General features: G+C 40.3%; 1 protein-coding gene and 1 long non-coding RNA gene across 2 annotated transcripts in view; one reads left to right on the top strand and one right to left on the bottom strand.

Annotated features, from left to right (window-relative positions):
* The window catches only part of LOC109545103 (ribosomal protein S6 kinase beta-2), a gene marked incomplete in the record, with an annotated part of 76,461 nt that extends 67,254 nt beyond the window's left edge, over positions 1 to 9,207 (bottom strand). The window contains 3 exon segments of the mRNA XM_048662846.1: positions 3,139 to 3,403; positions 3,600 to 3,640; positions 8,981 to 9,207. Of these exon segments, the coding sequence (XP_048518803.1) occupies positions 3,139 to 3,403; positions 3,600 to 3,640; positions 8,981 to 9,064 (390 nt within the window).
* Positions 9,208 to 9,723: 516 nt separating this feature from the next.
* The window catches only part of LOC125503092, a 73,819-nt gene continuing 70,004 nt past the window's right edge, over positions 9,724 to 13,538 (top strand). Inside the window, exon 1 of the long non-coding RNA XR_007280682.1 lies at positions 9,724 to 9,883. This is a non-coding gene — a long non-coding RNA (uncharacterized LOC125503092). The remainder of the gene's footprint in view (positions 9,884 to 13,538) is intronic.

Here is a 13,538-nt window from a genome sequence, read left to right as displayed (position 1 = left end):
AAAAACATTAAAAGATTATCTGAAAACGGCACACAAACAAACACCATCCGACTGCGACGAAAAATCTTAAAATGTTCCATGGAAGATACAAGAAATGATGTGCCTGATGAAGGCAAACAAGTACGAAACTTACGGGTTTTATGGACCCAACTGCAATACGCCGAATGCCAAAAAGCTTAAAAAAACATGGAATTTAGTTGCTGAAGCGATTTTTTTTTAATTGGAAAATTTACTAAAAATTTCCTGATGACGCTGAAAAATCGAAACTTTCATGGATGTAGACAAGTGAACTCCAAAAATATTTGAACCTTTCACATGAACACGACAACAACGACTAGGTGAACTGGAAATTCGGCAACGCTGTCAAATTCACAAAAAAAACTGCCCGAAGATGGCGCAAAACCGACACTTTCCGAACAAATACGATCAACTTTCAGCCATAAAATGTGAAACTTCTCAATTTTTCCATGAAAGAAACGAAAAATCTATTAAATTCAACTCGAAATTTGTCTGATGATGGCGCACAAATTCGAAACTTTATGGACCAAAGTAAGATCCACCGAAAGTCGAAACTTTTCGGACAAAACATCGAATCTTTCAGATGGGATCTTTAAAAAATTGGAAAATTACTCACTAATCTCCTGAGGATGGCAAAAAACGAAACGTTCAAGATGCATGTAGACATGTGAAATCTGTCAAAAGCAAAACTGCAAAAATCTGCGAAGGTTTCACATGAAAAACAAACATTTGGCTAAACTGGAAATTCTGCAACACTGTAATATTCACAAAAAACTCCCTGAAAAAGGCGCAAAATCGACACTTTTTCAATAAGTCGACGAACCACGAACCATCAAATGTTAAAACTTCAAAATACCCCATTTTTTTAAGAAGATTGTCTGATGATGGCGCACAAATTCCAAACTTTCGGGCTGTGCAGACTCAAGTAAAATCCACCGAGTCCAAAACGAAAAAACTCCAACTTTTTGGGCAAAAAACGAATCTTCAAGTTGGGATCTTCGAAAAATTGGTGACTTCACCAATAATCTCCTGAGGATGGCGAAAAACCGAAACTTTCGCGATGCATGTAGACATTTTGAATGTGTCAAAAGCGCAATCACAAAACTCTTCGAATGTTTCACATGAGAACCAATGATTTCCTAAACGGCAAAAAATTCAGCAACACTGTAAAACTGGAAAAATTGCCTGAAGATGGTGGAAAATAAGAATATTGCCAACTATGACCAATTGAATGCTAAAATTTCAACATTAACAAGAAATTTCAGGAAATAACGAGTAAAATTTCTCTGATGATGACGTACAAATTCGAAACTTTTGGGCTTTGTAGACCCAAACAAAATGCACCGAAAGTCCAAACACCAAAAACACCAACTTTTTTGACAAAAAATCGAAACTTCAAGTTGGGATCTTAAAAAATTGGAAAATTCCCCACTAATCTCCTGAGGATGGCGAAAAAGCGAAACTTTCGTGTCTATTTTTGAACACATGTAGACATTTTAAAGCTGTCAAAAGCGCAATTGCAAAAATCTTCGAACGTTTCACACGAGAACCAATGATTTGCTAAACTGCAAAAAATCGGGCAACACTGTAAAACCGCAAAAGTTGTCCGAAAGTGGCGCAAAATCAGAAGATTGCCAACTATGACCAATTGAACGCTAAAACTTCAACATTCACCAGAAATTTCGAAAATTTTACGAAATTACGAGTAAAATTTGTCTGCTGATGACGCACAAATTCGAAACTTTCAGGACACGTGTGGAAATGTGAAAGCTGTCGAAATCGAAATCGCAAAAATCTTCGAACATACGAAATAGCCAACAGTTTGGGTCAACTAAAAATTTGGCAACACAGCAACCTTCACACAAAAGTGTCTGAAGATGGCCGAAATGTTCGAATTTAAAAATCCTCTAATGTACCATGTAAGACACGCGCAATTTATGAAACTTTTCGAAAAGTATCATGAAATTTGTCTGATGATGACGAGACAAATCAGTAATTATCGAATCCAAAAACTCAACCATCCTGGTTGCTTGGCTGTATGATTCCAAATCCAACAAAAACACCCTGATGATGGTAGAAAATCGAAACTCCCATCATCGTCAAAGCCGAAGCATTATGAGAAATCGGTCAAAAGCAGAAACGCATGCAAAAACATCGAAATTTTAATTGTGATTGAAGTAAAAACACTTAAAATGTGAGAATTTTGGAACAAAAAAACCGTACAAAACGCCAAAAAAATACTTGAAGATGGACCATATCTCTGTCTGGTCTGACGACGCAAATTCGAAATTTTCCTGCAAAAATAAAACTTTATAAAAAACTTTGCTTGAAAACTTGCGAAAAAAGCCAAATCCACCAGCACTCACCCTGATGATGGACGGACAGTCGAAACTTTTAGAGTGCAAATAACCAACTATGCCCTCGAAAAATCGGAAAACGTCAAATTATTCCACCCTTTCAAGCAAAAAAGCAACAAAAACGATCAAAAACGTCGCCTGATGATGGCGCAAAATCGAAACTTTCACAGTGTATCAAGAAACTGTTCAATCACACGACTCAAATGTTTGTTGCGTCTAGAAATTGGAACCAAAACAAAAATTTGCAAAATCGCCTTCAACCCGCCCAAATTGAAAAAAATTATCAAAATTAGCCTGAAGATGGTGCAATGCCGAAACTTTCTGATCGCAAGCAGCCAACCTGGCTGTGTTCGCTGCCAAAACTGGAAAGCTGCCAATGGCTTACGTGAGACAACAATTAATAAAACGTCGCTGGCAAATTTGGCAACATTGCCCAATTTACCATTAGCATTATAACGATTAAACCAAACTGTTTAATTCCGGGTTTTTTCACCCATTTGCGCTGCTGGGAAATTCTATCTTAATTAAACTCTGAAAGTTTCGATTTTAGCCCATCCTCAGACAGTCAGGCTGTTTCCAAATCACAAGCGACAGACTTCGGGCAGAAAAACCCGCAAATTCCACCCTGAATTAAACAAAATTGACTACCCGGGCGAAATAAATAGGAAATTTGCAATAAATATGGCAACATGGCATGCGCATGGTTTTGCAAAAAAAACCGCTGCGCACGACACGTTTTAAGTGTGGACCAATCAGTACTCACCATTACGCTTTCGAGTATATTGCGTTCCGCTTTGGTGTGCGACACGTCCTTCTGGTTGCGCACAATTGACGCTTTGCGCAGCACTTTCATTGCGAAAATTTTGCCGGCGTCTGCGCCAGTCCGCTTGCGGCATTGGAACACTTTACCATAACCTCCCTTGCCCAACACCTTCAATAGATCGAAATCCTTCGGCGACATGCGCTCCTCCGTCGGATTCACATTGGCCTCAGTTATTTCCACTGTATCAAAATCGCCGTCTGTCAAACTGCACACGAAAAAAAAAATCAATTACCAAAACCTAACCTAGTTTATTTAGCTGGGGCTACTCGTTGATGACGTCATAGCGACGCAATTTGACTGATAAGGTCACATCAGAGTGACAGGAATGTCAAAATTCGATTGTTTACCAGACATTTAAAGACAACATTCATTGAAAATGGCAAACAATTCTGAATACTTACTCAATGACCTCATTTGGGTTGGGATTTTCATCGATGTATCCCTGTAACCAAAAAAAAGTTTTAAAAAATCAAAGTGCAAATTCAAGCATTAAAAATTAATTTATAATTAATTAACTGAAAAATCCTTTTTTTCAGTGACATAACAGGCCGCAGTCGCGGCTTGAAAATTAATCGCGCAATTCATGTTTCGGCCAGTGCGGAACGTCGTCCATAGGTGGCGCTATACACTATACTAAACAAACTTGCAAATAAACCACGACCCAGCAACAAAATGTGAATCGAATGCATCCTCAGACTGAATTGTGCATAACGTGCAGATTTGTGGGACGATTTTGAAAATTCGACCATCCCTTGAAAGCCCTTTAAATCACCAACAGTTTTTGTTTGAAATGTTTTTAGCTCGCACACGCCGTAAGGGCGCTGCAGGGGCAAATAACGCGGTCGCCCTTTAACAAGTCATCCAAAATAAATTTGTAATTTACCAGCCCTTTCTTTAATTCAAAAACTGCGCCCTTTAAAAAGTCATCTTTGTCTATTAGCGCGGATTTTTATTGGGAATTTTTGTTAACGAGCTGCGAGCCAAATTGCAACAACACCTTTTTTCCAGTGCGTCCTCGAACTAAATTGAGCTTAACTTGCGAATTTAAGGACCGATTTCAAAAATCCAAAAACCTGTATATAACCTTTGAAATTATCAATATTTTTTTCTTTAAAACTTTTTTGATCCGACAATCGATAAAGGCGCTGTGCTGACAAATAACACAGTCGCCCTTTAACAGGGCATAAAAAAAACTTCCTGAAGTCATCCCCAGAAGGTTTTTCCATGTTCAAAACGATGACAAATCGAAAATTGTAAACGATGCAATCGATATTCAGAAAATTGTCGACTTTCTAACGTGCAAATAGCGTCTGTGGATATACTTTTAACGTCCCATGGATGCATTTCAGGGAGAAAAGCACGAAAAAAGTCTTCACTAGACTTGTAGAAGAAGCAAAAACGATCAAGGAATTTATCGAGCCCCTATCTCACAGCAAGTGACCTGCAAATTACCCACTTTGCTAGTTTAATTGAGAAATTTACGCTTTTCGGATGTCTTTTAGATTATCCAGAATTTTGCGTTTAATTTATTTTGACCCCTCTACAAGGTTCCAAGCATCAGACGCAAGATCTACTTCATCAGGACGCTCTGGGCGTTAAAAGTACGTTCGATGGACGTTGCTCATCACTATTAAAACACTCATGCATGGGCTCCTATTCGAGTGCAAATACGAAGCAGCGCTATGAGCAGATTGTTTTAAACTTTTTCCAAATTGTAAACCATCTAGGAACGTCTAAAGCACGTCTTCAGACCCTAACAACAACGCAAACTTTTTTGATCCGACAATAGATAAAGGCGCTGTGTTGACAAATAACACAGCCGCTCTCTAACAGAGCATAAAAAACTTCCTGAAGTCATCCCCAGAAGGTCTTTCCATGTTCAAAACGATGACAAATCGAAAATTGTGAACCACGCAATCGATATTTACAAAATTGTCGACTTCCTAACGTGAAAATTACGTCTGCGGATATACTTTTAACGTCCCATGGATGCATTTGAAGGAAACATCAGGCAAAAACGTCTTTATTAGACTTGTAGAAGAAGCAAAAACGATCAAGGAATTTAGCGAGCCCCATCTCGCATCAATTGACCTGCAAATTACCCACTTTGCTAGTTTAATTGCAAAATTTACGCTTTTAGGATGTTTTTTAGATGATCCAGAATTTTTAGTTTAATTTATTTTGGCCCCTTCACAAGGTTCCAAGCATCAGACGCAAGATCTACTTCATCAGGATGCCCCGGGCGTTAAAACTACGTTCGATGGACGTTGCTGATCACTATTAAAACCCCTTTTAATCACCAACAGTTTTGGTTTGAAACGTTTTTTTCCTCGGACATGCCGTAAGGGCGCTGCAGGGGCAAATAACGCGGTCGCCCTTTAACGAGCCATCCAAAATTAGTTGGTTATTTACCAGCCCATTTTTTCAATTCAAAAACTTCACCCTTTGAAAAGTCCACTTTGTCTAATAGCGCGGTTTTTTATTGCGGATTTTTGCTAAAGAGCTGCGAGCCAAATTGCAACAACACCGTTTTTCCAGTGCATCCTCGAACTTAATTGAGTTTAACTTGCACATTTAAGGGTCGATTTAAAAAATACAAAAATCTCCAAAAAGCCTTTCAAATGCTCTACATTTTTTGGTTGAAAACTTTTTTGATCCGATAATCGATAAAACCGTATTTCCCTGCTCAAAACAATGACAAATCGAAAATTGTGAACCACGCAATCGATATTCAGAAAATCGTCGACTTTCTAACGTGAAAATTACGTCTGAGGATATACTTTTAACGTCCCATGAATGCATTTGAAGAAAAAAAAGAGGTAAAACGTCTTTACTAGACTTGTAGAAGAAGCAAAAACGATCAAAGAATTTATCGAGCGCCATCTCGCAACAATTGACCTGCGAATTACCCACTTTGCTAGTTTTATTGCAAAATTTACGCTTTTAGGATGTTTTTTAGACGATCTAGAATTTTGCGGTTAATTTATTTTGGCCCCTTTACAAGGTGTTTAGCATCAGACGCAAGATCCACTTCATCAGGACGCCCTGGGCGTGAGAAGTACGTTCGATGGACGTTCTTCATCACTATTAACACACTAATCCATTCGGGATCCTATTCAATTGCAAATACGAAGCAGCGCTTTGAGCAGATTGTTTTAAACTTTTTCCAATTTGTAAACCATCTAGGAACGTCTAAAGCACGTCTGTAGGTCCTAAAAACAACGCAACCCACTGCCCAGTAACGCAATCCTTTATCCTCAAGCTTTTGCAGGCCAATTTAAAAAAACCGTTGAAAAACTTGGGTTTTCTTGAAAATAAACTAATCCCCAAATACCAGCCACAAAACTTCATTCGAATGCATCCTCAGACTGAATTGTGCATAAAGGGCAGATTTGTGGGACGATTTTGAACCAAAACCATCCTCTTGAAGCCCTTTAAAACACCAACAGTTTTTGTTTGAAACGGTTTTTCCTCGGACATGCCGTAAGGGCGCTGCAGGGGCAAATAACGCGGTCGCCCTTTAACGAGCCATCCAAAATTAGTTGGTTATTTACCAGCCGATTTGAAAAATTGCGAACTGCGCCCCTTAAGAAGCCAACTCTGTCTATTAGGGCGGTTTCTCATGGACGATTTTTCTAAGAGCTGCGAACCAAATTGCAACAACACYRTTTTTCCAGTGCATCCTCRAACWTAATTGAGTTTAACTTGCACATTTAAGGGTCGATTTAAAAAATWCAAAAATCTSCAAARRGYCTTTYAAATGCTCWACATTTTTTGGTTGAAAACTTTTTTGATCCGACAATCGATAAAGGCGCTGTGCTGACAAATAACACAGTCGCCCTCTAACAGGGCATAAAAAACTTCCTGAAATCATCCCCAGAAGGTCTTTCCATGTTCAAAACGATGACAAATCGGAAATTGTGAACCACGCAATCGATATTCAGAAAATCGTCGACTTTCTAACGTGAAAATGACGTCTGTGGATATACTTTTAACGTCCATGAATGCATTTGAAGGAAAAAAGCAGGGAAAAAGCCTTTACTAGACTTGTAGAAGAAGCAAAAATGGTCAAGGAATTAGCTCCATCTCGCATCTATTGACCTGCAAGTTACCCACTTTGCTAGTTTAATTGCAAAATTTACGCTTTTAGGATGTTTTTTAGACGATCCAGAATTTTGCGTTTAATTTACTTTGACTCCTTCACAAGGTTCCAAGCATCAGACTCAAGATCGACTTCATCAGGATGCCCCGGGCGTTAAAAGTACGTTCGATGGACGTTGCTCATCACTATTAAAACACTCATGCATAGGCTCCTATTCGATAGCAAATACGAAGCAGCACTTTGAGCAGATTGTTTTAAACTTTTTCCAAATTGTAAACCATCTAGGAACGTCTAAAGCACGTCTTTAGGCCCTAAAAGCAACGTAACTTTTTGCCCAGTAACGCAATCTTTTATCCCTGCTCTTATGCACGCCAATTTCGAAAAAACTTCGGTTTTTTTTGCAAAAATGACTGAAATACCAGCAATAAAATGTGATTCGAATGTATCCTCAGACTGAATTGTGCATAACGTGGAGATTTATGGGCCGATTTTCAAAATCAAACTATCCCCATCAAGCCCTTTAAATTTTCCAGATTTTTTGTTTGAAATGTGTTCTGCTCGGACAGGCCGTAAGAGCGCTGCAGACGAAAATAACGCGGTCGCCCTTTAACGGGAAATCCAAACTAAGTTGGTTATTTACCAGACGCTTTTAAAAATTGCAAAAATTGCTTCTATTAAAAGTCAACTTTGTCTATTAGCGCGGTTTCTTATTGGGGATTTTTGCAAAAGAGCTGCCAACCAAATGGCTACAACATCTTTTTCCCAGTGCATGAAGGAACTGAATTAAGCTCAACTTCGGCAATTAAGGGCCGATTTCAAAAATGCAAAAATCTGCACAAAGCCTTTTAAATGCTCAACATTTTTTAGTTGAAAACTTTTTTGATCCAACAATCGATAAGGGCGCTCTGTTGACAAATAACAGAGTCACCCTTTACCAGGGCATGAAAAAACGTCCTGAAGTCATCCTCAGTAGGTCTTTCCATGTTCAAAGCGATGCCAAACAGAAAATTATCGACGACGCAATCAATATTCGGAAAATCGTTGACCTTCTTACACAACAATGACGTCCTGTGAACGTACTTTTCACGTCCCATTAACGCGATTGAAGGAAAAAAGCGGGCGAAAAGCCTCCACTAGACTTGCAGAAGGCGCACGAATGCTGAACGCCCCTTTCCAACCTTCCAGTGGGTTTTTGTGAATTGAAAGCCGATGAAAATGGGAAAAGTGCCATAAATCGCGCTAAAATAGAGCTATGGGGAGTTGACGCGAGTCCCCATAACGTTAAAGCGATTTGTGCGGAACGAGAAATAAGCGCCTGGTAACATTGAAGCAGTCACCAAAGAGCCCTGAATGGGGCTCCGGGCTGCCACACATGTGGTTTAAGCAGCCAGCTGAAAAATTACTTTAAAATAGCCCCAGAGCTTGCAAAAGTGCTGGAAACCTTTGCAACGGCCCATAAACTGGATGAACCCCCCAACGGCCTGCTGAAATGCAGCCAGGGCCCCACGCCGAGCAAAAATCTGCTGTTTCAGACAGCAGCAAAAAACCGTGGTTTGCGTCAAACTCACACTCAAAAACCGAATGAAAGCATTGAAAGTGACCGCAAAAAGCCGCGATAAGCGCAATGCGATCGAGATAAACCCGAAAATCAGTGAATAAAGGAAAAAATTGCTTGTTTACCTCGATTTCAATTTCGGTGTCCGAGTCCGAGGACAGTTCGACAGTTTCGACGTCGTGCAGCTCGATGTCGAATACGGTCGCCATGGTTCGACCAGTTATGCGGAAAAACGACGATTTTTGCGGAAAAAACTGAACGAAACCCTTGCGAATTTAACAAAATCCACGCGTTTTGAGGTTATATCACTCGCACTACCCACACAGCTGCTCGACGCTTTGACTGCTGACACTGGTGGCAGGTGGCGCAGCGTTGCCGTCCCCATCAGGGGGGCGCGGTCACTTTTACAAACCACCTTTTTAATGAAATCAACTGCAAAACTACCCTGTCTTCAACAGGACTTAATTTAAAAAATTACAAGGACTCCAGACAAGCTTCTAATGTACAGGGATCCTGCGGATGACTGTAAAAAAAAATGTTTTCGGCTAATTTCCTCAAAAGGTTCAATGAAAAAAAATCCCCTTCAATACATGAAAGTTTCTGAGCAAATCCCATGAAAACTCTATTCAAATTCAATAAAAAAACCAAACCAACCCAATCACAGCCCAGTGAGTTTATACGCCAACCGCTAGATGCCGCCGGAGGCGGTGCCAAGGAAAATCCACCATTTGCCCACATTTAAACGAGATTTCCCTCTCAAGCCCCCACAGTCGCCATTTTCCCAAACATATCCACCATTCTGCAGGAAAATTAGCGAAAAATGTGTTTCAAACAGGACTTTTGCAGTTGCAACCCTGCAAATCGCCAAATCGCCAGTCTTTTGTTTCGCAATGGACGATTGGTGCAGTGGTTTGTGTCAGTGTCTTTTTGGTTGGACTCAAATTTCCGAAATTGGCCCTTTTTGGACTAAACAAGTGCTGGAAAATGGAAAAGACTGATTTCCTGGACTGGATGGTGAAAGACTTCGGGTGAGCCTTTGATTTTTGGGGTTTTTGGCGAAAATTCGCCGGACTGAAGTTGGCGGAGGGGCGCAAACCCCTCGGCTCACTGTGGGGCCCAGTTTCAATTGAAAACCCCCCATAGAGTTGGGGGGTTTTTGTCAATTAATAGGCTCAAACCGGGATCAACCGCCTGGTTGAAGTTTTCGTTTTTTTTTCATTAACATTTCCGGCCCTAATTGGCCCATTTGGGCCCCATTTGGGCGGAGTTTTTCCCCACGTGAGCACGTTTCATCTAATCGTCCACCCTTCAAAGGAAATCTGGACAATTTCCCCGATTTTCTGCGCTAGCAACTGCCAAATCACCTGCCCACAGTCAGGCACTTTCAGAGTCAATAACCGAAAAACTGCCCAAGCCAAATATTTCTCGATGCCGGCACTGGATAGAGCCGTCTTTTGTGTAGGGGTGGTGCACCTTTCACAGGCGGGCCATCATCAGGCTAATTTCCAGGAATTTTTAAAGCCCGGGCCTGGAAAAACACGAGAAAACCGCAGCAAGGACAAACGAAAATCTCCCAAACCAGCACAGGTAGAATGGTTTTGCGCTCACCACTGGACAGAGGAGAAAAATTGACGACGAAATTGAAAATTTACGGTTCGGGAGTTATGGGGATTTCCGGCACAGATTTTTCGGAGTTTATTCAAAAGCCTGTAAAAAGCCCCATAAGGGCTGTGAGGTGAGCCCCTGGACCACCGGAATATTTCGTCAAGAAAAACGTTTTTCACTGGAGGCTTAGTTTGGGGGCAAATAAATAATACGCGCTCATGGCGCAAGTTATCCTGCGAAAATTCCCTGCAATTAGCCTGATGAAGGCGTCCATTCGAAACCCCAGAATTTAAAGAATGCACTCGGCTCTTTTCAGAGCTTTTTCCCCAGTCGCCCGTGTGTTCGGGTGTTTTTCTATTGTTTTCATAAGCTCAGAACTCACGACCGTTCGGGGTGGCTTTGCTCACTAAAACGCGGTTAAACGCCTGATGATGGCGGCGAAGTGAAACTTCCACACTGACCCGAGCAAATCCTGTGTTAACCATTGCAGTGATCGGCAGCTGTTTAGCAGGTTTCGTTTCGCGGCGAGTCATCATCAGGCCTTCGCCAACAGCGACAAGTGATTTTGATTTAGTGGCAACTAGCCTGAAGATGGGAGCGACTCGAAACTTTCGCCATCTATACAGCAAAATGGGGCGCCCGGGAACGGGGGCATGTTTCGTTCCGCCACCGGCCAGCATCAGACTCTGGCCAAGAACATAAGGGAATTTGATTCAGTCGCAACATGCCTGATGATGGGGCCTTATGAAACTTTCGGAACGTCAGAGCTAAGTGAGTTTTCGGGTATTTTCTCAATAATTTTCCAGCGTTTTTTATTAGTGTTTACCGGTTTCCTAAATGCTTTTTTCGTCAAAATTAATGCTCCAAAGTAATTGCAAAAATTACCCCCCCAAATCTTATAAAAAAATGCGGTTTTTGACTTAATTGTTGATTTTCATAAAAAGCTAAAGTCGGAAAATCGAGTAAAAAACGCAATTTTCTTAATGGTGAATGCGCTTAGTGTCCAGACTCGACCCAAGTTTAAATTTGTGTAAATTTGAGTGCCCTTAGGGAAAACGACTGGCTCTCCAAAGTTTGAGACTCCCTTATGAGGCTTTGGGGTGTTGAGGAGTGCCTCAGACGCGATTAAACTACTCAAAAGCAGTTATTCTTGTGGGTTTTTTGAAGGATTGGCGAATGCGCGTTAAAATATTGACTTCTTCAAGTCTTTTGCGGCGACATCTTTCGACATTTTGACAAACTTAGMGAATCTGCAGAGTAAAAGTTTGAAGGTTCCGATAGGAAAGAGCCAACAATCAGATTGGGCTGAAAGTTTCGTCGGATCGAGAGTCCAGGATTCTCTATTGGGAAGGTTTGAAATAAACTCTGTATCTGGTCCAGGGGTGCGTTGATGAATTTTTGKAGRSAATACTGACAGCTGTTGAAGACGCAGAAATCAAGTTAGACGCGCCAGCTTTGAAGTGCTGTCAAAAAGTCAAAAACRACTGTAACTCAGTGGAGTTTGCGCCCAAAAGAAGCCAATCTAACCGCAAAAAAACTCARWTTKSGMYSAAAKTTAAGAAGCAAGGTSGTMRGAAGTCGASAKTCSARAAAACCGMKTCTCTTAACAAATTKGATGAAKTTTCATTAAAATTTATCTATTAAATTCAGCATTTAAAATGAAGAACGCAGCAKAATTCCTTTTGTCTACATACTAATTTAAGACAAAATTATATATTTTTGAAACTTTGGCATTTAGAAAACYTTCTCATACGAATCGTCATATAAACGTTGACTGAAATCAGCCGAAAATGTRTCTGAACTTAAAGGATCCGGCCAGAAAGTGGCATGCTGGAGCARAAATAACACCGCCGCCCTTTACATTTGCACCCATATTTCAGAGCAATTTTTCAAACTGAAGAACTCTTTAAACCGTCTTTGAAGAGGGCGCCACAAGGCAAATGACATGGTCGCCCTTTTGAAGTGTGATCGGAAACTTTTTTATCTAAATTAGATGTAGTCGCGTTTTTCACATCGTCAGTTTCTGGGCACCGGCAGTGAAAACAGGCAATTTTAAAAATTTGCCCAGGCAAACGAGATGCGTGACCTCAACCGACCGAAACGGTACAACTTTTCCTGCAAATCATCTGGGCAAGTTTTGGAAAGTGCACGCCAAGATCTGCTAGACACAACAAACAGCCGAATATGCAAAACTGGAGAAAATCAATTAGTTGCGAAAATGTTTTAAATTTTCCCGGTCAATAACCACAAAATGACGATGAAAAGGTGAATCGACAAGTGACAGATCAATAAGATGCGTGACCCGAAAGGAAGTTAAGTTGGTTCTTTGTATGAGAAGACAACTAATCGTCCAGAAGCGCTATTGGTTATTGCTATCAACAAAAACATTTTTTTTGAGGTTCTGGAAAATTTTTGAGATAAGTGACGGGAGAAAAATCCAGAAAAAAATTAAATTAAATCCGAGTGTTAACCCATCTTAGACCAGACGTCGAATAGTCACATTAAGAAAAATTATCCATATCCAACCTTAGATACGTGACTAAGCAGGAAATCTAGAATAATCTCAAAATTGTCTTGATGTTTGGAACAGTTTGATTTATAAAAATAACTCTTGAAAAAACTTAGACTCGTAAGAAAAACCTTTGAGATGCGTGACCAATTAAAATGGGAACATGATCTATCGCCTCCTACAGAAAAAAAGACGCTAATTAATAAACGTTTCCAAAGCAAAACAAACCTAGCAGGAAAAACCAGATATGTGACCCAATGGAAGTTTCAACCTGAAGAACTCAATAACTGTTTTCTAGACAAGGAAAATGTCGCTTTTGAAAGGCTCAGGCAGTAAAACCGCTCTTACAAAAATAAGCTAGAAATGTGACCAATTGAGTGTTTAAGCTGCCGATTCACATAAGCGAAAAATCCCCATCTCAATTTGTTTAGTATTTTAAAAACCCGTTATGCGAAAGTGCCGTGACCAAGATATGTGACCCAAAAAACTTTTGTTCAATTCTCACTGAATATTACAACCTAAATTAAAAACCTATTGTTTTATGGCCTAAAACAAGGCAAAAATAATTT

The sequence above is a fragment of the Dendroctonus ponderosae genome, unplaced genomic scaffold (genome assembly GCF_020466585.1).
Source record: "Dendroctonus ponderosae isolate FM_Combo_2020 unplaced genomic scaffold, Dpon_F_20191213v2 Dpon_F_20191213_12, whole genome shotgun sequence".
NCBI lineage: Eukaryota > Metazoa > Arthropoda > Insecta > Coleoptera > Curculionidae > Dendroctonus > Dendroctonus ponderosae.
The sequence above is the reverse complement of the archived record's forward strand: the minus strand, read 5'-3'. Positions and strand labels throughout refer to the sequence as shown.